The 23523-nt window shown below is 35.5% G+C and overlaps 1 protein-coding gene across 2 annotated transcripts in view; it reads left to right on the forward strand.

Moving 5' to 3' along the window:
- The window catches only part of TLL1 (tolloid like 1), a 132752-nt gene that overhangs the window by 43373 nt on the left and 65856 nt on the right, over positions 1-23523 (forward strand). For both annotated transcript variants that reach the window (XM_042871945.1, XM_042871946.1), the window contains exons 2-5: positions 13975-14085; positions 17921-18001; positions 19766-19918; positions 21470-21587. In XM_042871945.1, the coding sequence (XP_042727879.1) occupies positions 13975-14085; positions 17921-18001; positions 19766-19918; positions 21470-21587 (463 nt within the window). The remainder of the gene's footprint in view (positions 1-13974; positions 14086-17920; positions 18002-19765; positions 19919-21469; positions 21588-23523) is intronic.

Genomic DNA, 23523 nt, shown 5'->3' on the forward strand with positions numbered 1-23523 from the left:
TTTGGGAGTGGCCCAGGGTCATTCATTTGAAATCTTGCTTGCCCTGGCATATTATTTGAGCATTCTTGTTTCCAAAAACCAATGAAAAATGAATATTTTGCCTTGAATACACAACAGAATAAATAAAAAATGAAGAACGTTTAGGAGTTGAGAAATCGATTAAATATTCTGTTTCCTAAATTCTCAGTAGTTAAGGAATCTTGAAACATTAGACCCTAAATGCCTTCACCTAGACTCTAAATAACAGTCCACAGAAAACCATGATATTTAATTTGGCATATTTTTTCTCAGAGTTAGCTGTATCAAATATTTGTATTTTTTTTCTGAGCTTGAAGGAAGCTTAGTATTTGCAGATATTGTGTAATTCCTATTTCCATAGATATGTGAAGAGGTTATTTGAGGGCAGTATTGTGTTGCTGTCAAAAGACACACCCCTTATGGCCAGCAGACCATGCTAGGCCCAGGGTGAGCTGGCTAGAAGAGTCATATTTGGCTCACAACCTTTTTTCCAGCTGCTGAATTGTATGAAAAAAACATCTTAAACTATTCTGGGGCTAATTTAAGCTGTAATATTTCTATTAATTGAAACACAAGTGCATTAAAATACATTGAAAGGCGCTAAATACCTTGCATCCATCTTTTGTGGGTTTGAACAAACTGCGTCTGTAATTAAAAAAAGTTGCAGTTGTGATGTGATGGGAAAAGTGATATCTGCAGCCATGAGTGGGATGGTGTATGGACTGTGGTATACTCTGCTAACATGTGGGCCTCTTATAAAGCAGTTTAAGAAATCCAAAGTTAAGCAGTGCACAAAGAACTGCAGCAGTTTGATAAAAGTAGAAAAAGGACAGACTTGTAGAAGAAGTCAGAATCTACTATTTGTATTGACCTTTAGTTTTTCTGTTTGACATGCTAGCTAATTTATATTATTATTTATAATGCATTAGGCTTATAAAACAAGGACCAGCAGGAGGCTGACTTCCTGAGGATGAGAAGCTTAGCCGAAGTGTAATATTTACTTTCTTTTAGAAAGCATTTGAGAAACTGTTCAACTTTTACAGAACTAGGACTTCATGCCATAAGCTTGTCTGTAACAAGATTTGTAGGAGTCATAGGTGACTTTGCTTACTGGGTTGCTTTTTCCTGATAATCTGTGTAGCAAACTATAGGTGCTTGTGCAAAATACATCTGTAAATATACACGTTTTGACCTAATCTATTGTGTGGCTTGAGATGGCAATGCTGATTATAGCCCCACAAGTTGGAGAGCGGGCAGGCTTGCTAAGAAACTGAAGGGATAGGAAGAAATTTAAGCTGTGTTGTTCTTGTTCCCCTTAATTCTGTTGATGATACTTAAATTAGCAAGTGCCAAAACCTAGGAAGTTTGGACTGCGTGCAACGCGCCTAATTCTTTTTAGATGGGGGTGGAGATTCTGCTGGCTTTCAACGGAGACTAAATATGCTATGCTGTTTAATAACAAGGATTTATGAAAGCTCCCAGCAGCTATGCAACACTGCTTTTCTATAGGCAAACAGTGCTCTTTATGAGGGAGTGAATGTTAAACTGAGATGGTCTCATTGTATCTGTCAGAAGAGAAAAATAACAGAATGGTTATGTAAACTCTGTTTCAAGTACTACTGTGGCTAAAAAAAAATACAAATCAACCTATGTGAGATTCAGATGTAAAGAGCATTAAATTCTATTAACTTGATATTAGGCATTAGAAAATGTCAGTGATTTTCCACTGCTGCCCTGCTAACTCTATTTTGTTTTTTCAGTTTCTGTTTTACTTGCTGTGTCCAAACAATAATCAGCAGCTGTGCAGAGTTTAGATGGAAAAAAACCTCCAAACTCTATAAATTACAAATGCTGAAAAACATACCAGTATTCAGTAACAAGCAAGCAAAATAGCTGTGATGAGTGGGGGCCATGAAAAAAATTGGATAATACAGGGCAAATCAACCCTGCTTCAACTTTTTAGCCGTATAGATGAGAATTTGTGCTTCAGTAACAAAAAATCTGGTAGAAGACATCTGTTGAAAATGTGAACAGGAATATAGAATTACACTGGTCCAACACCCAGAACTTGCTGTATTAAGCACAGGATCGGTGCCAAAAAAAGCAACATTAAGAGCTGTTTAGTCCCTTTCCTTGTCTCTTCCTCTGAGCCTGGTCATAGAATGATGTGCTAAAAACTGAGATGGAATGACTTAAGTGAGCTTCATGACAAAAATTACCGCAACAGGAAGCTGCAGCGGATAATGGAAATCACTTCTGGAGCTTAAAATAAAACTTTATTTATATGTACTTTCATAATTCTGTATTTAAGACAATGCAAATGGAGGAACACTTATTTTTTCGGGTAGGATGAGAACCTTGATCCTGAATGCCAGATAATCCCTCAGATATGCACTCTGCTTTCAATGCCATTTGGCTTTCTGTATAAATCTTTGGTTGCATTTAATGGTTCATCAGGGTTTTTCTGTTTTAGAGGTACTACTTCAGCCTGCTTGGAATTTTATATCAAAGAGAAAATGAAATACAATTTTAATTTCCCAAGGACAAGGAAAAGGTACAGAATGAAAGGATTTTCACATAGATCAGTGCTGCTGCGTTATAGCATTGATGTGATATGTATATTATACTGTAATGCCAAATTTTGAAGAAAGTGTTGCTTTATAAATATTCAACCTCTTACTGCTGTAGCAAAGGAAAAATACTAAGGAAGTTTCCTCATTTAGTACTGAGTTTCTTATCCACTACTGCTTCATAGTCACAACATTCTTCAACTTAGCAGCAGAGCAAGGACGTTATGATTGTGACAATTCTTGGAGACTGATATTTCCAAAGAGAGATATCTTAGCTAAGGAGTTATTAAGTTATAAGGAGCTCAATTGTTTTGTTCTGTTTTTTTTTTTTGTAAATTAAACTTATTCTGGATCACCGTCCATATGCAAGTACTGCTGCTTCCCCTCAGTGCTGCAGTTCAGCCAGTGCACTCTACTGACTGTGACCATCCTCCCCCATGCTGAGACCACCGTGCCATGGCTCTGCCAAGGTTGTCGTTCTTGTCTTATGAACATGAGGCTCAAGACTTGGGAACCACACATCTAATAATCTCCTGAGCTAAAGTTGCTCTGTACTGGCATATTTCTAATTTTTAAATTTGTCCAATGTGTAGTGCTTTATTTCATTTATGAATTTGGCTGTTGTGAGTGAAGAATACCATCACCTTACTTGAGTCTGTTTCTCAGACTAGTGCCAGTAGATTTTATGGCTTAAAATTTTCTCTCAATAGATTTTTATTTATTTCTTTATTTTTTCCTCTTCACTTACATAAACCTGTGATAAACCTGAAGTCTGAAATTGTCTCGGTCTTTTCTGCTCTTGCTTCTCACTAATACGTTAATCTCCAGAAATAACATACTCATTGTAGATAGCTAAAAATGAAATAGTCTGTAGATTTTTGTCTTCTGAATAGTAACCATCTTCCTCGTAGCCTCAATCTTTCACCTACTTTTTTCTGCTCTGTATCTATGTTTTCTATTGTGCTTAATTTTATCTGATTTTCTTGCTTCTCTCTGCTTTTCATTTGAGCACTCATGCCTTTTCTTCTTTGGGCCCCTCACTAGAAGAATCAAGGTCCTGCAGCATGTCCGGAGAAGGGCAGCAAAGCTGGTGAGGGGTCTGGAGCACAAGTCTTAAGGGGAATAACTGGGGGAATGGTGATTTTTCAGTCTGCAGATGCTTAGGGGAGACCTTATACCTCCCTACAGTGACCTGGAAAGAGGTTGAGGCAAAGCAGGAGTTGACCTCTTCTCCCAAACAGCTAGTGATAGGACTAGGGGAAATGACCTCAATGGCCGGGGGAGGTTCAGGCTGCATATTAGGAACGATTTCGTCTTTGAAAGGGTGGTGAAGCATTGAAACAGGCTGCCCAGGAAGGTCATTTAGTCTCTGTCCTGGAGGCGTGCAAGAAACAGTAGTTGTACTGAGGGACGTGGTTTAGTGGGAGATACTGGTGATAGGTAAACAGTTGGACTGGGTGATCTTGGAGGTCTTTTCCAACCCTGGTGATTCTGTGATTGAAGGTGGCAGAGAAAGCATAGACTGGATTGGCAGTTCTTTGCTCCAAAACGGGCATCTCACAGCTTCTGTTTTGTGTTGGTTTCCACTTGGTGTTTTTCCCGTGAGGCCCTTCCTGTATCACAGTCATTTGTTTGAAGTGCCCATGTGTGTTAAGTGGACAGGCTGAAGATGTTAGGACTACTTGAAAGTTTTAATTTTATGCTTCCTAACCACAGGACTTTTTTACTTAGTTGAGTTTGACTAGTGATGTTAAAGCCCCACTTGCTCTTCCCAAGTTATACAAATATGCATTAAGCACAAGAGATGAAGAGCTCTTAGAGACAAAATGAACTTTATTTCCAGTTCCTGATGGTTTGTTTGATAACTGCTGCAGTTTCCTATGTCTGCCAGTTCTGTTACCTTCTTTCTCTTCTTAGACTTCAAAACTGTAATATATGAAAACTGCCAAGTGAAATAATGAAATGATTCTTCTTTTAATAACCATGCTAAATTGATTGAATTCAGCACTGTGCTTAAGGATGCACAGTTGTTTCATGGTGATGAAAGTATTATTTTCATTCTAAAAGCAACTAAGTCTACTCAGTGCAAAAAGATGTTGTTAATTATGTGGAAAAAAAAGTCGGGAAAGGTATGGTATTTCACTTCTAAAACACAATTTATTTTGTGAACGTAAAACTATTTTGACCTTAAGTGTAGGCAATATGAGTAAAAAAAAAAAAGAACAAATCTACCAAAAACTTGCACAAAAAACACAACAACAGCAACAACAAAAAAACATGGAAAGAGATGTAAGACATCAGCTGTGCTATATAGTATTCTGTACAGTGTAGATCGTGTTGATTAATATGGGTGTGAGGCAAAGTAAAATAGGTTTTTAGACCTTCAGTTTCTACTGTGCATGATCAGGTAACTAATTTTTATTTTTTTTTTAATGTGTGTGCTATTCTGTTCTCTTGGTATTCAAATGAAAATGCCTGGGTCATGTATATATCTGGGAAGATCTTGTAGCAGTTGCTGTGTCCATCTCAGCCTTAACTGTTTCACATAGTTTAATACTTAAAGGGACAACTTCATTTGCAACGATGGATTTTCTCTTTTCTTCAGTTATTTTTTCAGTTTTGCATTTTTCCATTCTTTAGGGATTTGAATTAATTCAACTCTGTTCTTAATTTTGCTAATTTCAAAGCACCGATTCTGTTGTTTTGGGTTTTAGACACTTATACGTGTGTGTGTTTTTATAATACATATGTTTGCAGTTTTCCCTTCAGTACTGATAATTTTGCCTTATGAAGTCTGTTCTTTCTCCTGGAAATCATATCATTAGCTTGGTAGCACTTGATCCTGAGATTGTTCAGAAGACAATGAAGTTTCAAATAAAATGAAGATGAATGCTATGGCATCATACTGTGGTCATGTAGTCTTTATTGGATTAGTTATGACTGTAATGATGTCATAAGCAATGATTTCCTTACTGGTGTATTTTTCACCATTCTTAAGAAAGCCAGCTGTAATGTAAGCTGTTACTGTTTTCAAGTGAACAAGGACAGCCAAAAAACCCATGACCTAAAAAAAAATGTGAAAAAGAGTAAAAAAAATAAAAAATAAAAATAAAATAAAAGGTAGATAGTCGAATGGGTAAGACAATCTCTTTCAGAGCATTTCTATTAGGGTTTATTTTGTTAATATATGTCCAAGGCAGTGATGAACAATGGTCTTAGAGCAGCTGCATTGTTTGCAAGAGATGTTTGCTGTTTAGTTGCTGATGTCTTCTGCATTCAAGTTGGTGGCTGACCCATTATATGAGGAATGTAGATCTTACCAGGTACCAGTGCTGCTTAAAAACAATTTAGTTGCAGAAAGTTACAAAGCTTACATTGAGCAGCCTAGCCAAGAATCCAAAATGTGAGAGAGAAACTGTTGCATGTTAACGAGGGTTCTCAAAAGGCCGCTCAGAGGCTTGTCAGAATTCTATCAAAATAGTCTTTGCTTTCTTCAAATTCTTACTTTATTATTTTTTTAAAGGGTTGTGGAAACTGCCCCTTAAGAAGGGAGATGCAAAAATAAATAAATAAATAAAGAAGAGAAGAAAAGGATTTAAAAACGTACTGCTTTCAGATTAAGAAGAGTGTAGGAGCTGTTGTTAGTTCAGTGGGAATGGATATCTGTGAATCAGTGTGTTGTGTCATGGAGAAACGTCTCCAGTACATCGTTATCTCCTTTGACAAAAATTAAGCTCCACATTTGTCTCTTTTGGTACATGAAAAATTTTTCCCAGTGAAACGCTGCAGGTTCCCTTTCCCACAGTTGTTTCTATTCTTGTGCCTTCAGGCTCTGCAGATGTTCTTGTGTCCGCAGTTGGATCAGACCTGGTTGTTTTTATGTCCTGGTCTACCCAGTGCAGCAGTAACTTCTTGTGCTATATGGAGAACGTTGTGAAGGAGCTGTAGTGAAGTGCTGTGTGCCATTGTAGAAGGGGCTCTGCAGCTGTAAATTGGTCCATGCTGAGTCTTGCCATTGCCCTACTTATAAATACGAGCACCTAAAAAATAAAGGGTGGTGAGTTGAGGTAGTAATGGTACTAAAAAGTAAAAAGTGTGTCACTGGCTATTAGAGAAAATGGCATTAAAATTTGTGCTTCTAAACGTACATCAGTACTACTCATGCAAGCTGATGCCCCTTCTACTGAATCCAAGTTATGTTCCTGTGCTGATGACATTTTATTGGTATCTCTTCTGATGTTTTTGATGATTAATGTTTTTAAGTTTGGGGTATGACTATGTTAACAAGCAGTAGAGACTGTTAAATTTCATGGAGAATCAGTCCTAAGCTTGCCAATTGCTGTATATGACAAAAGGAGGGTGCGTTCTCTCCTAATTAGCTGCAGGGCTGCTGTCCAGTTCCTTTTCCCTTGGGATGTTAATAAATTAATTTATTTATATGTTGTTGTTGTTTGTGGTTGAAAGAAAAACAAGTTATTGTTATTTTGAATAAGTTGCTCTTTTTTTTTTTTTTTTTTTTTTTTTTTTTCTTCTCAGTGCATGGAGTAGAAAAAAATTGCTATAATTGTTTATTTTGCACTAGTAGTCACTTATCAAAATATTTTCCTACCCCTGGTAAATGTGAATTGGTTTTAATGTAACTTCAAGATTTCTTTCTTATTTCATTTTAGGAAAGTCAAGGATTTAGGATTCTTTCAAAATTTAAACTTCTGTTATTATTTCATTTGCCGTGTCTCTTCTGTTAACATAAATCTGCTGTTTCTCTCACAGTAGCCAAATTTTTGGTTATTTCAATCACTGGTAATTGGGAGTATTTTCCTCAGTACTTCAGTCGTTGAAATAAAAAGTATTGAGACTACTGTAGTTTGCTACAATTTAACAAGCACTCCACGTAATGTTAGTGATCAGGAAAATAGGAATCTGGGGAGACAAAGGGATAAGAAAAGTATTCCAGCTACCTAGGGGAAAGTATTTTGTTTCATAATATGTGTTTATTTCATAGTAATATAATTGATCTTTTGGATGCTAGAATTTCTTGCACATCAGAAAAAAAAAAAAAAAAAGGATATAAATCTTACTATTTTACATAATTAATTTTCACAGTAAGTAGAAATGTGAAAGCAGCTAGTCAGAGGTGTTCTGTCCCTTTCAGATGTGAATATATCAGCTTTTCTTCATGTAAATCATGAACTTTCACTAACAGTTGCTCATAGTTGTGTGCAGATTTGAAAATACTGCCTGCTGAAATTAATGTAGTAACTTCTACTGGAATATATGAAAATTGGCTGAATATATGAAAATTGTGGCACTGATAGGAATGGGAGGGTGGTTGGACTAGATGATCTTGCAGGTCATTTCCAACCTTGTGATTCTGTGATTCTGTGGCTCTGTGGTTCTCTGCTGTTAATGTTTTATTTAAAATTTAAGGTTGTTAAAGTTTTATTTATTTATTTTTTGCTGCCATATATGCAAATAAACTGATTTTAATCATCGTAAAACAGGTGAATTAATTTGAGTTTATAAATTTATTACAGGAATCCTGTGATCTCTGTGTGGTAAAGATGACATTTGTTACCATTACGGTTGAAGGTAGCACTGATGAGAAACAGTGGTAGAAACAGTTCAGATGGTGGTTTGCAGTCCTATGCTTGTGGTTGGAATTGAGATCATCTGCATATTACTTGCCCTATTTTGTTCTCATTGTAATGATTTCTGGGAAAAAGGATATTGTGCCTGAAAACACGGAACTGATTTGAATACAAGACCAAGCTAATTACAGCAGCAGAAGTTGCCTTTTTCATAGTGAGGTGAAATTCTTTTTAGTCATTTAGCACAGTTTTTCTTTTTTCTATTCAGGGTTGCAGAGGCAGTTATGTAAGCAGTGTAGTGGATTGTATGGAAGAAAATGACTCACTAAGATAGTCTGTAATGCACATAGCTGTGTTGTTGCAGGGAAGCACTCAGTGACTCAGCTGTAGAGGAGGCTGCTAATTGGAACTGCTGCACGTGGAGGTTTAGATGAACCCTGAACTTGGGCCAGCATGTTTTTGGGCACTTTTCACTGCATGAATTACTGGTCAGATTTTGAAAAAAGCTGGGTGGCCTACCTACCATGAAAAGGAGCTAAAAGCTTTTGAGATTTATATTTTACCTTTCATTTAATTCTCATACTTTTTTTGTCAGTTCTTGGCACCTTCTGTGAAGTGGACGAAGTGTAAACTTCCTGTGCTTTCCAATCCCAGTAGCATACCAAAATCTGATGCTCTGCTTTTAAAATGCCTTCTAAAATTGCCTTAATCCCTTCCTTGGCATCTTTTCAATGCAGGAGTAATCTCTCTGTCATGATTCTGCATCTGCTGACAAGGGGTGTACCTGTGTGGCTGATCACAATTTACTTCTTGCTTTGCCTGATTTGTTTAGTTTAAGAAAAAAAAAAAAAAAAAAAATTCAGGCTATAGGTTCCTAATTCATCACAATATTAGCTTTTCTACTCTTGTTTTCAGAAGTTGTCCAAACACGATAACACTGTCCATGAATTAAATGTTCTTCTAGCCTGCAAAGTATACAAAACAAAGCACGTAATGGAAATGCTTTTTGGATCTTAGTGGTCTACTGCAATGTTGCTCTTGTAGAGCTGTCCTTGGTAGCTGGGTGCTAATTAGTGAGCCCAAGATACAGCTGGATTGCCTTTGCTGTCCTGCTGCTGCACTCTAGTAGCAAGCAATAACAATCTTGGTTGCATCTTCTACTTTTTTACTGATAGCAATGTAAATACCATCAGCAGTATATTTCATTTAAAAATGGCTGCTTGTAGTTTTAAAAATTAATAACTGTGGAACTGTTTGATGTAGATAATTTTTTTTCTTCAATCATAGTTGATATATTTCTGTATGTACTTTGTGGGATTTTATGCTAATGGTAGTTTTAATACCAGAAAGAGCCATTCTGTTGCATGTCTCAGCTCTGTGAATTGAACAGTATGATTTCACTCATGCTCCATTACTTCTGACCATCTTCTAGGAAGTCATGAAAACTCATTTGGTCCCGAAGCTGTATGATGGTTGATTCCTACTGTGGGTGTAAATACCCATAAAAATATTTTCGATGTTTTTCCTTTGTCCTTCTATTTTTCAGTACTTTGTATTCTTAGTACCATATTTTGTTCATCTGGAATAGTGGATATTTGATGTGGTGGTGGTCCTGTTGAAAGAGAGTATTTTAGCAAAGAGAGCTTTGCAGATAGATATTAATTATCCATAATAATAGTTTGTGTTGCCACATTTAGAATGAAGTTCCCATGCTTTATCTCTGTGTCAGAAATAATCTTATTTTTTCTTCTCTATCACATTATTTTTCTGGTAACATGAAGATGTGTATCCCTGGATGGAGATGTCTTCTACAGTATAATTATTTTCCTGCTTGTTTCTGTGATGGTGAGGCAATTGTTTGTATGTAACAAGTCTAACTGCCTCATGTACCTGAATGTTTTCTCTTAATTTAATTGGGCCTTTTTGAAGGTGAAAGCTAAGTAATTTGAGTTGCATGAAATCAGAACTATAGGTGGAGAGCATTTTCTGTATTGACAGAATGTACATTTATGCATAATCTTCCTTTACTACTATGGAAAAAGTTTTACAGGGTAGAATTTTGCTCCTCTTTCTGAAAGATATACATATATTTATTTATTTTCTGTCTGCCAGTTGAATTTGTGTAAATGCATTATGTAGTGCCTGTATAAAATGTAAATGAAATAAAGCAACCTTCTCCCCTCAGAAAATAAGAAAAGTGAAGTCGTATAAAATTTAGCACAGTGTTTAGTGTAAAGAACTGTACATGTCTTGTATCAGATATGTAGTTTTTCAACAGGTTTTTCCCAAGTTTATTGGCACTCCTGCATGTTCAAATCAAATGAGAAATTTGCTTGTAAACACCAAGTTTTCCTGGTCACTGAGTAGACAATATGAGAGTGTGAAGCAAACCAAAACAGGTAGTTTAAGCTTTGTTTGGATCATTTTAGAAGTTCTACTCTATTACCTCAATTTTTGTTTTTTGGCATGTTAAGCAAAACTGGTTATCAGTTTTGTGTCAATTTTCTGGCGCAAAGTTATGGATGAATTATCTGTGAAGAACAAAGGAGGTTTGTAGCTGAAGATGCCAATTCTGGCAGAAGTTTCCTGAAGGGACCTATTAAATCCATATCTGCCCTTCAGCGCATTCTTCAGCGTACCTAACATACCCAAGCTATCCTCTGCTTGTTTTCCATAAGATTTGGCGTGTGACAAGATGAAGTATACAAAGCAACTTCTTCAGATAGTTTCAGGCTATTAAAATGTTAAGGCAGGAGGCAGGAACGGTCCTCTCTAGTTACGAAGTACTATGAGACTTCCACAGACATTCTGAAAAATTAAAGCGTAGCTTTAAGAGTTACAGAAGTGGTGATGTTTGTTTTTTTTTTCTTTTGTTTGTTTGTTTTAATGTTCAGGTGAGTTTCTGCATCAGGCTTTGAAAGTTGAAATGCAGACTTTTCATTGGAAAAAGGGGAATATGAAAAGAAACGGTTACCAACTTTTTCTCTCTTGCCAAGTGTATTTCTTTCTAGTTGCACTGAAATGAGTTCAGAAAAATCTGTGGAAGCCAAGTGGCACTTACTCATTTGCTTCTGCAGTTAAATGTGTTAGTTCTTTCCATGTTTCTGCCTTTTACCCTGTTGCATTTTTATTTGACCTGCTAAACAGAACTGACTTGTGTAAAAACAACTCTAGTGTGAAGAAAACTTTGAATGTTGCATTATACTTCGCAAGCAATCACATCTATTTCTTTGTTGTTACTCATATTTAGCTCATACATTAGAAAATCTTACTGGATTCGAAGATTATTTGTTTACATTTGGGTCAAACTTGCTTCAGCACTGTTTGTAGTATGACCACAGCTGTATTATTATTAAACTTAAGATTGTGATTGGTTACTGTCAAAACCAATTCTAGCTGTCAGTCCAGATGTTTAAAAAAAAAAAAAAAAAAAAAAAAAAAAAAAAAAAAGCATAGCTTTGTTTTCCAGCAATCATTTATTGCTACTTGCTTAAACACTAAGATATTTTGCTTAGTGTCTGTGCAAGGAAATTCAGTGCATTTGTCAGACAAACTCATCTTAAGTCATGCTATTTGTACTTTCATAGCAAAGTGAACATCACCGCAGTGAAGTGCTAAACATGGATCCTGGAGAGGACATGCTGTTCAACCCAGTCTTCTTCTAATCTGTGTACTTGTTTAGAGCTCAGTTTGCCTTCAATTTTCATTTCATATTTATACATCAGTATTATGTACTGAAGCCAAAGTGATTTCTGCTGATACGTTTCTGTCTCTGAGTGCAGTTTTTGTTAATTCAGAACCTTTGTTTTGTAAACTGTCAGTGTAACCAGGAAAGAAAAATGGGCTCGCTGTTAATTTTTAGCACTTCCTCAAGTTTGATTTGGACAACCTGTGTGACCTCTGCAGATGTCTTTCTAAAGTGAAAATAGCTTCTTGCTCTTATCATTATTTTGGCATATCAGATTTTGTGGTTTTTCATTGTGCTTATACAGTGGCCCCTATTATGAGCAACATCCACTAGAAACCTCTAGAAGATTCTTATAATAGGAATAATAAATAGTATTTAACTCAGAGAATTTCTCCTCTCGCTGTTCAAAACTCTAACCATTTAAGATCTTTCTTTTCCTAGAAAATTTAAGCAGAAATCAACTAGAGCATCCAGTAACTCTGTCTCTTGACTTGAAGGTAAAAGCTGGTGAGGATAGGTTAGCCAGAGGAAGCGTCTGCCTGATGTGTACATAGAGAAATAGCAACCCTTGGGAGGAGAACCTTCACAAATGTATGAGAAGTGACTGAACAGTTTCAGAAATGGTCTCAAACACTTGCTGCTGTTGATAAACATCTTTTAATGCAAAGAAATATGTATAAGTGGAAATACATTCAGATGTTTGTGGTTTTAATTGAAAATTCTCTTTTTTGAGGTCCATGTAGATGCTGTATTTTATTTTTTTTATTTAAATTTATTAACTTTACAAGGCAGTCAAAAGGAATTTTTAGTGCGATTTCTTTCTCTAGTTGCTCTGAGTTGAGGAAAAAGTAACAAATGAAGATATAATGTAATATCTGGGAGTTCCGTGGGAATACATAACTTAAGCCAAGATTTTTAGGTATGAATTTGATTAAATTATTATTAATATAGCATTAATCAATAAGGGTAAGTTTTACAGTAACAGGGATGTACTGAAAGTATTATCAGATGAATGATCACTGCATATACGTACATATATATGTTTGTGTGTGTAAGTATGTATGTATGTGAACATAGCTGACCACATGACAGTAAAATAAAACTAGTTAGTGCTTAGAATCAGTTAGAATGTAAGTAGAGCAGAGAGGGTGTCACTTATGCTCATGTGAGTTGGTGATACTCTGTTGAGTTCATTAATGCTAGCTGAGGATACTGCTTTCTCCATTCAGTTTTAATGATAATGTTGTGTTGGCAGGGAGATTTCATGATTAAATCTCAGCAAAAAATGGTCTGCATGCTGAAGGCATAGATCCCGAATTCTTGCAGATGGTCAAGATTCTTGCCATATATCTTTAGCCACTAAGTTGTGATGGCATTTTAGGGAAGATGAATTAACTATGAGAAAGTCAAACAAAAGAAAACCAAACACCTGAGGGTCGTAAGGAGAACAAGAAAAGAGAAAGGAAGAAACATACCAAAAAGTTTTAGGAAAGGATGAAAAAAAAAGATGAAAAAGAATGGCGTTTTGAAAAGTAAAGTATTTGAAGGAATCCTTATAGTGAGATTAAACATCGAAGGACAGCATAGAAATCAACGAAGAGGATAATGGAAAACATATCAATTCTCTGATGCAAACGTAATGTGATAAAGAAATTAATTGGAGTGTTGAGAATGACTTGTGTTTCATTTTCAGGAGAATGTTAGGAAAAATAAAGACTGTGTTCTTTCGGTTTTGTTCATTTTGTTGCTTTGTAATTTGAATGTTTATGTCTTTCAGTGGTTGTTAGTCTCCTCTGCTGTATTTATGCGTACAAATCATTAGATATGGTGAAAATTTATTACCTGATTAATGTTACGTTTATATGATGGCATTTATGCAATTAGTAAAGAAATTAGCCTGTAAAAATTTGAGAATACTGAAACAAATGATTTGTCTTTTTATAGTTTTCTTTCTTTGTTTAAAATAAAAATCAGTGCACAAAAGTACGTAACATAATTGTATATTTGTCATGTATTTTCTTAAGGTTTGTAACCTGGCAATATAGTCTTCAAATTGGTTTTGATGTCAAAATAAATTCTTTAATTAAATTGAGCTCTTTTTTATTTAAAGCTGTCTTTTGGGGAGATATTGCCTTAGATGATGAAGACTTAAAAATCTTTCAAATTGACAGGACAATTGACCTTACGCAGCACTCCAATGAAAGACTTGGCCATAACACAGGTATGATATTTCAAGTTTGCTTTTTAACTTATTTTTTTCCTTTTATTTACTTCTAAATAGGAGGCAGTCGCTGTCTTAAAACTTTGTCATTAATATTAGTTTCATTTACAGTTTGAAAAGATACTCGGCAATGAATATGAATTGGTTTTAGTTAAGTCAGAAGGGGAAATTTTAATTGTATTCCTGAATTTCTTGCTTAAAAAGCAAACAAAGAGCGAAACAACTTGTTGAACCAAAGAGCAGAAACTGGGAGGAATCTCTGCCAGTCCTCTCTGCAGGTAGTAATGTGGGAAAGGAAGCTGTGCAAAGCTTTACTTTCAACTGCAAGTTCCTGATAGTACAGCTGAGATGCCCTTTGGAAAAAGCATGTGGAATCCTGGAGGTGAGACTGGGATTCTAGAATTACAGCAGCACCTTTTGTTGTTTTCGTTGTTGTTAAATCTACACGCACCAGAGGCTACACAACAACATTGTTATCCTTGCTATCGTTTGCCTTGTCACACGTGGTGCCTTAGTGCCAGACACCATAATCTGATTAATTTTCAGAGAGACAGATAAAGAGATATTATTCGCTTCTAAATGTATGTATGTGTGTGTCTGAAAAAATAGTCCATGTCTAAATATCTGCCTACCTCACATCTGAAAATAGCCACACTATCATGCTGTGATTTGTAAACTCAAAAATGGGTAAGCTTTCAGAATATGGTACGAAAAAAATCAAAGTGGGAAAGGTGTGAAATCAAATATTTATGCATAGTAAAGAATCTATATTTGTGTAGCCGAAATTTGTTTTTCATTACTCATGTTCGCTGTGTTGATGAACTCAACTGCTCTTTACCTTGATGATACCTAATATTAGAAAATAGGGATCGTTTTGAGGAATGACCAGAAAGGAATTCACCAGACAAAAGAAGCATTTTTCATTTTAACTTCTCCATATCAACACAAATAGGGTAGTTCAGCTGTTCATTAGTTAGACATAGTTAGACAATATTGTTTTAATATCCTGAAAATTTACTTTACATCCCTTTAGTACCACTTGTTTCTTTTCTAGATCAAGACTGGGTTTGAAAATGTTAATTGTCCATGGTTTCCTTCTCCCCTTCCCCCTCTAACAAAATACTTTTAATTGACTTGGAAAATATTTCAGCCCCTAGATTTGCTGACAGTGTAGACAGTGAGGTCAGTCATTTCCCCTGAAAGTGCACTCAGTCAAGTGATTTCTTTGGCCTGCTGATCTTCCTTTTACTTCTACATCTTTCCCTTTTAACTCCAAAGATCTCTCTCTCTTTTGTTTTGTTGTTAAAGTATATTGATCTAAGCTGTTTTTATACTGTTTCACATTATATATTTTATTTTCTTTACTTACCTGTGTTGAGGTTTGCTCATTATCTTTGCCAGTCAACACAGTATCTTATTTAGGATAGTGAGTTGTCCTACTGAGGGTTACTAATGCAGCTGGATCAAATTTGTCTACCCTTACTGTGCAAGAGGAATCGATGCAAGGGAAATAATCAGTGGAAAATGGACTTGGAGAACAAACGCTGCTGAAAGTACTGTTTTTGTACCCGTTCTCAATGAGCACTCAGCAATCTTGATTTGTTTTTTTTTTTTTGAAACAGAGTTGAAATTCTTTTTTTTTTTTTTTTTTTTTTTTTGGAAAAATATCACATATAAGTTCAGCACATTTTGATGCATACGTTGGAGTTTAGCTGGACATTACCTACAACTGGCTTATTAATATTAGATGGTGACTTGGAAATGGAAGGTCAAGATATGAAAACAAATTAAGGGTTTATCTTCCTTACAGATGCAGGGACAATTAATTACAAGAATGATTTCCTCCTTGTTATTCTGTTGTTGATCTCTCAAAAATACAGATGACATCATTTAGAAGGGTTAAGTACTTGGGCATAAACTATCAAGATAGAATTGGAGAGTTGCATTTTTCATTGCAACTACTAATTAAAATCCTGAGCTAACAGGCTTTGATCTATGTTTTGTGACTAATCATTTTGGTGAGAATTATAGTATGGATTTGCAAGATCAGATACTTACTCTGAGCATCTTATTTTAGTCATGCAATATATAATACATCATTACTGTGAATAGAAGCAAGAGCAAATATTGCAGCATTGCTGTATATACTATTACAAGTGCAAAAAAAAAATGCTACAAATATGATTGAAATAAATATATATATATATTTAGACTGCAGTTTGGCAAGACTGTAAATCATAACGTAAGCCAGACTAGTTATGTAAGATACTTCTTCGATTTTTTTTTCCCACTAATTGGGTTATGCAGGCTGTGTTATCAAAGTGATGATACTTGAATTATTTTTTTTAGAAATAAATTAGAATAGTAGTTTCTTTCAGTAAGTAATGGAGTCTTTTTCTGCTACATTAAGGTTACTATTTTTTTTTTACAATGTTTATTTTATATTTGTTGGGACTCTATTTGCATTTTTATGGTATAAATGTTAACATGAGAGGCAGTTGCATTAATAACGACCAATAGAAGCAATGAAACGGTTACATTCTCTTTACTGTATATTACAGTTAACCTTATAACTTGTTGGGAAGGAATGTGTTGAACTATTACCTCATCTATCTAAAATGCTTAAAACAATTTGGAAAATTTGTCTCCAGAGAGCTAGCAGCTATGTGACAGTGTAATCCAAATAATTAGGCACATTGTTATTCACTGAGCAGCCCATGGACTCACTAGCCTTATATGGTAGGATTTTAAGTTGCCTCTTAAGAAATATATTTTCCACATATGTACTGAAACGTTTAATGGGAAATGTGGAAAGGTCTGTTCTGTGGTGGTTGGATATTTTGGTGGTCTCTTTGTTTCTATCTGACTTTTGATGTTGTACAAGTAGTTTGAAAATTCTCTTGTTCTGTGACAGTTATTGATTGTTAGATATAACCTATTACATAGAAAAATCTCAAAGCCTTCTTAACAATTCTGAGGATTTATTGGCCTGTGTGGTGTTATCAGTGCTCTTTCTTTGAGCTTAACTGTACTTTCAAAGCCACTTACAACCACAGCAAAATTAGATGTGAAGGTGGCTTGTGACATGCATCTGATGAACGTGCTCGATTCAGAAATGTTATACATTTCTTGAAGTAACATGACAGATGTTAAAATAAAGTATTAGTTGATTTCTTATTGCTCATTGATTACCAAAATGACACACACATATGCCTGTAAGGTCTTATAGCAGTACACGCCAGCATGTGACATTTGAAAGCCTCTGAGAGTCCATTGCACAATTCATGTTGACAAAGAAAGCCAAAACTTGCATGGTATAATTAGACATATTAAAGCGTTTTTTTTGTGGTTTTTTTTTTTTTTTTTGTTCTGGTTTGTTTTTCCAAAGATGAAACTTTGGATGTTTCTTTTTACCTTTTTCCTTCAAATGGGAAGACTATGGCATCCATTTAGTAAACTTCTGTGACAGTAGAGCTTGTAGCCGTCTATCAATGCGGCTCAGAGAATCTCAGTGTCACCAGAAAGAAGAAAAAGCTCCAAATAAGAATTAAATGATGTAGTTACCGTGACTTGTCTGAGTAACAAAGACATGCTGGCTTACATTCTGGAATGCATTTTAGAAAAAAATTTCAGCTAAAAATGTCTTCTTGCTCATTGTCGAGGATACTTGAAGAATTTGTAGGCAAGTCATTCAGGAATGTTAAACTTCCTTAAAGACACATAGCACTTTCTGAAGGATACTTCCCAGTCTCCTCTGGCTATGTAGTTGCTGTAGGTCTGTTTCCATGTTCTTAATTTTTCTAAATTCTTTCTTTTTTTTCTTTTGTCTTTAAAGGTGGCTTTGGAGAGCATGGGATGTCAAAAAAGCGAGGTGCCCTCTATCAGCTTATAGAAAGGATAAGAAGATTTGGCTCTGGTATATTTACTGTTTAAATTATGAGGTTGCTTGATATGATGATGTAACATGAGCATTAATGATTACAATGGTTTAATGTACTGAAGTGTCTCTGTATTACTGTTGGCATAAGCAAACTTTAAACAGTATGACAGTATGACAACAGTATGACAATTCTAATGAAGAGATCAGCTCTTCATCACATTTTCTTAGAGGTCTGTTTCTAGTTTAAGATCTTGAAGTTAAAATGTGCTTTTACCTTTCATATTAAGATTTCCTTAGCTACTTAGCATGGTTATATTCACATTTACAAGTACTACTTTTATCAATACAATGTCTGCTCAGTACTTGAGGAATGTGATAGATAGCTGCTAATGTAGTACTTTTTCCTCTGGATCCGTTTGGGGCACTGTGATGAGTCACACAATTTGAAGCTTTTATGGTGTGTTCCACTAAATAAACACATCATCCTTCTGTCAGTGTGAATGCAGTTGAATTCAGCACGCAATATCAGTGAATCTCCATTAATACTGGCCAAGTGCATTTGCCATATTTCATACAAGAAGATGTCATTTTAGTGTCATGGAATGTCAACTTCTCAAAAGAAAATATGTAAAACTGCATTTTAAACACACTACAGTGTGTCTACATGCATCAGTGTATGTCTTGTAAGATTAACCATAACACTCTGACTTTTCTGTAATATGTTGGTATACAGTCTTCATTTTTATGACATTTCCATACTGCATAAGAGCTTGTTATCTTTCATATATGCAACTTGGCATAAGTGATTCATTTTAATCATCTTCACTGATACCCATTACTAACTTGCAGATTGCATCAGAAGAGAAAAGCTAACTTCATTATGGCGTACAAGTACCTGTCTCGCTGTCCTTATAGTTTTTTGTAGTCACAGCAAATTTCAACTGATATAGGAGATATTTACCTGTAACAGGAAGGATGATAGATAATCTCTCAAAATAGTAGACTTTTATTGATCTTCCAACTTACAGCCATGAGTAATGCTTATCCACAGGGATGCAAAAGCTCATTTGTGAAAAATACATGTTGACATCCTGAAGTGTTATAGGGTTATTATGAAACTGAAAGTTATATTTCCATCTGAGAATGTTGTGGCTATTAGCATTAGGTGCAAGTAACGGAGATCAGAGGGAAAAATTAACTGTGACTTTTTCCATAAGTTTACAGTTTACTTTGCAAATAATTTATCTATTTTTCCAGACAGTTCACGATAACAAAAGCCACTGTAATGGAGTTCTTTCTGTCCATTGCTCTAGGAATAGCCATGCACTTGATTTTTTTCCAGATCCAGGAATAAAATTGAAAGGGACAGTAAATGTGATGATTACTTGGGGTCTGCCTTTTTTCCCCTGCTGGAGAAATCCAAACTTTCTTAAAACCAACCAACCAACCAACGAAAAATAACTCAAACCGAAACAACAACAGAAAATAAAAGACACAAGGAAGTGTATTATTATTATTATTGTTATTGTTTGGTGCAATTATGCAGACAGCGTTTCTGTTAGTCAGTAAGCTTGTGTGCTTAAATTGTTACTGTAGATACCTTTGGAAGTTGAAGATTTAGACACGCCATTTCAAGCACTTCCTGTAAAATGAGTAGTAATAGATTATTGATAAAGTACATATAGAAGTAATAATATGACTTTGACATCATGGAAAATAATTATTCAGTAATGGTTCTCTCTTTATTTTTCTATTCTTTTTTTCTTTTTAATGATCTCAATTAGTGTTTTGTCGTTACAGGCTTGGAGCAAAATAATACTTCTAAAGGAAGAACCACAGTGAAATTCTCAGGGAAAAACGAGAAGAACAGATTTCCCAGAGCTGCTACATCACGAACAGAGAGAATATGGCCAGGGGGTGTCATTCCATACGTAATAGGTGGAAATTTCACTGGTAAGTTTTCAGCTTTATATAGGGAGAAAGAATATGGTTTATTTTTATTTATTCATTTATAGTGAAGTCACACTATGGAAAGATTTCTGCAGGATCAGGCCAGGACTACATCTGCTTTGAAAACGTTAGCCATCCTTTAATGAATTGTTCCCAAGGGCAAGCGGCGTAATAAAGATATTTAGGTTTGTTTTAGATAAGGAATTCTGTTTGTTTGATGTTTCTTCTGTTATATGTTTGTTTTCAGGAGCCTAAATAACAGAATATATTGAAATTTATTTTTATTAATAAAAAAAAAAAAAAAGGATGTTTATTTAGTTTAAGAATATAACAGAATTAACTAGTGGGACATGTATTTTGCTAAACTGATGTAACGCAATTAAATGACTTAAATGTGTTTTGTAATTCCTCAATTTGGCTTTCAAACGGATACCTGATTACTATACATGTCAAAAAGAAAAAGCTGGCTTCAATATTTGTATGTAGTTCTTAGCATGGAAATTTAGAACATTTATCATTCCTGAAAAATATAAGTGGATCAGTATCAGTGTGGATATAATCAGTAATTTAAAACAAAAAGGAATGTAGAGAAAAATGAAGACGGGTGGAAAACAATACATAGCAGCATCTTACTGTGCACAGTAATACAGGAAGCCTAAAGAAACATGCAGATTCACACATGTTGTATGCACGTAAGAAATCAGAGACCTTCTTTCCAAACTGTTCTAGTAAAACTTTTAGTCTGGGTATTTACAGAGTACGTAACCTTTGTTTTTGGATAGCAATCTTTTGGAGGAACGTTTGTAAACTAAGTAAAAGATTTACATGCTGAACGTTTTACTTTTTTGTAAAGGTAAGTTTTAAAGCTTGATGAACATTACTTAATGATAAAAGGGCGAAACAGGATGAAATAACCCTTAATTCTTAGGATCATGGCATTGTTTGAACTCATCGTTTTTAAGAACTTTGAGATTTTGTTGTCTTTAACTTAAAGCATTTTAAAAACAAGCAGACATCACCCATGCCCCAAGTTACCCATCCACTCTCTGCTGGAATGTAGCTTTGAGGGAATGAGAGATGGATATATTTCTGCCAGCAAATTCGTGCTGAGTACAGTTCTTTGTGGATTTCTAGCTCAGCAACAATATTCTCAGGTACTACCTCTAAGTTAACAAGCCTTGTCTTTTATTAGGCAATGAAATTGCTTTGCCATGCTACCTGCAGCATTGTGTGGGCAGCCAGCATGCACAGGGCCTTGAGCTCTGTGAGACCTGGCTTGGCTTTTTCTGCATCTAGGCTGTTTCTGAATGCATTTCTCTTTTTAAAACAAGTATCTAGGTATGCTTTGTATAGTAACAAAATACATTTTTCCCCTTTTGGTGAATAATTTGATTTCTGAAAGGTTTGGATGGAAGGAAATGGAAGTTCGTCCCTGCTTGAGACAAAGTTATTAAATTCACATGCCTTGTTTGGTGTGCTGAAGTTAAATTAGTCTCCAGATTTGAAGACTAAAGTTGGAAAAGTCTCTTATTTCATGTCATGCAATTCTTGCAGGCACGCAGCGCGCCATGTTCAAACAGGCGATGCGACACTGGGAAAAGTACACGTGTGTTACATTTATTGAAAGAAGTGATGAAGAAAGTTACATCGTATTTACATACCGACCTTGTGGGTAAGTGCGTCTGTGTGTTCACAGATAGTCACACTTTCTGTGTTTGGACATATTTCTTATCTTTGCAGTTGTTAGTGAATAGCTACTTTGCAGGGAAGTGAATAGTTACTGTGTTTAAGCAATGCATCTGTTCTACTTGGCTGTAGGTTAATTGAAAGAAGTGATTATTGAAGTTATGCCTCTCAGATATTGCTAAATAAAACTATCTTACTAGGTAAACATAGATGAGACATTATAGTTGGCTTTGTCATACTTTCAGTGTTCACATACATTGTTCTAAATGTGCTTAAGGCTAATTGCCTGTTTATTTGATATTTTCTCCGTATTGCATGTTCTCTGCTGGATCAAGTAGAAACACCTATCCCTATTCTTTTTCCAGCTTAATTGTGCTTAATTGTAATTAAGGTCTTATCTTTTATTGCATTGACTGTCGTTGCTCAGATTTATTTAATCAGGAAACTTTTATAACCTTTTCACAATTCCTTCTCCCAGATCACTAACACGTGAAAATGAGCGAAACAGGTTTTGTCATTCATCAGCCTAGCTTTCAGTCAATCACTTTCCATCCTCAGATATTTCTGCTGACAAATGTATCTGCCAGTTATGTTTGTTATTTATTGCACTCAGAAATCTCGATTTAATATAGTGGTCAGTGAACTGCCTGTGAGCACCATGTTTGTTTTCTGAAGGGAAAACTCACTACATGTGGGAATACTGTAGTTATGATAGTCTGCTTCTGCTGGGGACGTAGGCTCCAAAGGGTGAAGCTGTCTGTCTTGCTGACTTTTTGATCAATGAGCACTTTTCATGGCTACTTCATAAGTTTTAGAGGCTAAGGTCGCGAAGGGAAGTTTTGGAATCTCCTTATATTGTAGGTATGATCCTGCATGTACTTTACAACAGTCCATAAGTTTACATGTATGTCAGGGATATTTTAAGCATACATTCTTCTCTGAGCCTTAGATACTTGCAATGTGGGAACGTATTCTGGGGGAATGCTCATACTTTGTCTTTTGTATTCTTGTGCTGTAGAACCCTGTTACAAACCAACAAATTAAATGGACTTCTGTTCTAAACCAGCATGGCTATTATTACTTAGTCAGCAGTGCAACTCATAAGATAGAGAATACTTACAAATAGTTGGAAAAATTCAGGAAGTAAAGAATAATAATGCTGCCTGCCTGCTCTTGCTGATGCAGAAAGCAATGTGAACTTAAACAGAGAATGTGGAAGAGATAAATGTTCACAGGCATGTTGGGAAGAGAAGTATGGATATATGAAACAGAGGTCTCTGTAAATGAAAGGTAAATGCTACGACTTCATTGGTTGGCTTGTGCTTCATAAGATGAAGTCACTATGAAGTGATGAAGGCTGGATTATAACAAATTCAGATCAGAAAGCTAGAGTATACTCAGCATCTGTGTTGAAAGTCACCATTATCCTTTGCCATCAGTGTTTTATTGGCGGATGCTTTCCATACAGCAAACACTTAATGAAGTCTGTAACAGTTCTAGGATTAAGAACAAGGGAAAGTGTGGCTGCCAGTGAGGAAAAGCCTAAGCTAAACAGAAGGACCTTTTTTGAGTTCAGATTGTTTCAGAAAGTGCCAGATAAGTAAGAGTACGTCTTCTCTGGGTGAATAGAAACTACTATGCACTCACCACTTGCATACAGTGCTGCTGTTTTCCATGGAAAGAAAATAGACAGAAGTGACACCAAACCATCTGCAAACACCTTCTGCCTCATGGCTAGTCACATTGAAATGAATCCCTGTGCTTTCCCATAGCAGCCTGCTGTGTTGATTTGTTAGCACATTGTATCATTATTGTTAGTAGTACCATGGTAGTTAACATTCACAGATGAGGGAAACTTTATTATACTCTGCACTGTCTGAAATAAAAACTAAGTGATAAACCCTGCCAGAAGGAGCACCTAG

This window comes from Lagopus leucura, unplaced genomic scaffold (genome assembly GCF_019238085.1).
Source record: "Lagopus leucura isolate 7727_CA_CO unplaced genomic scaffold, USGS_WTPT01 Super-Scaffold_100004, whole genome shotgun sequence".
Taxonomy (NCBI): domain Eukaryota; kingdom Metazoa; phylum Chordata; class Aves; order Galliformes; family Phasianidae; genus Lagopus; species Lagopus leucura.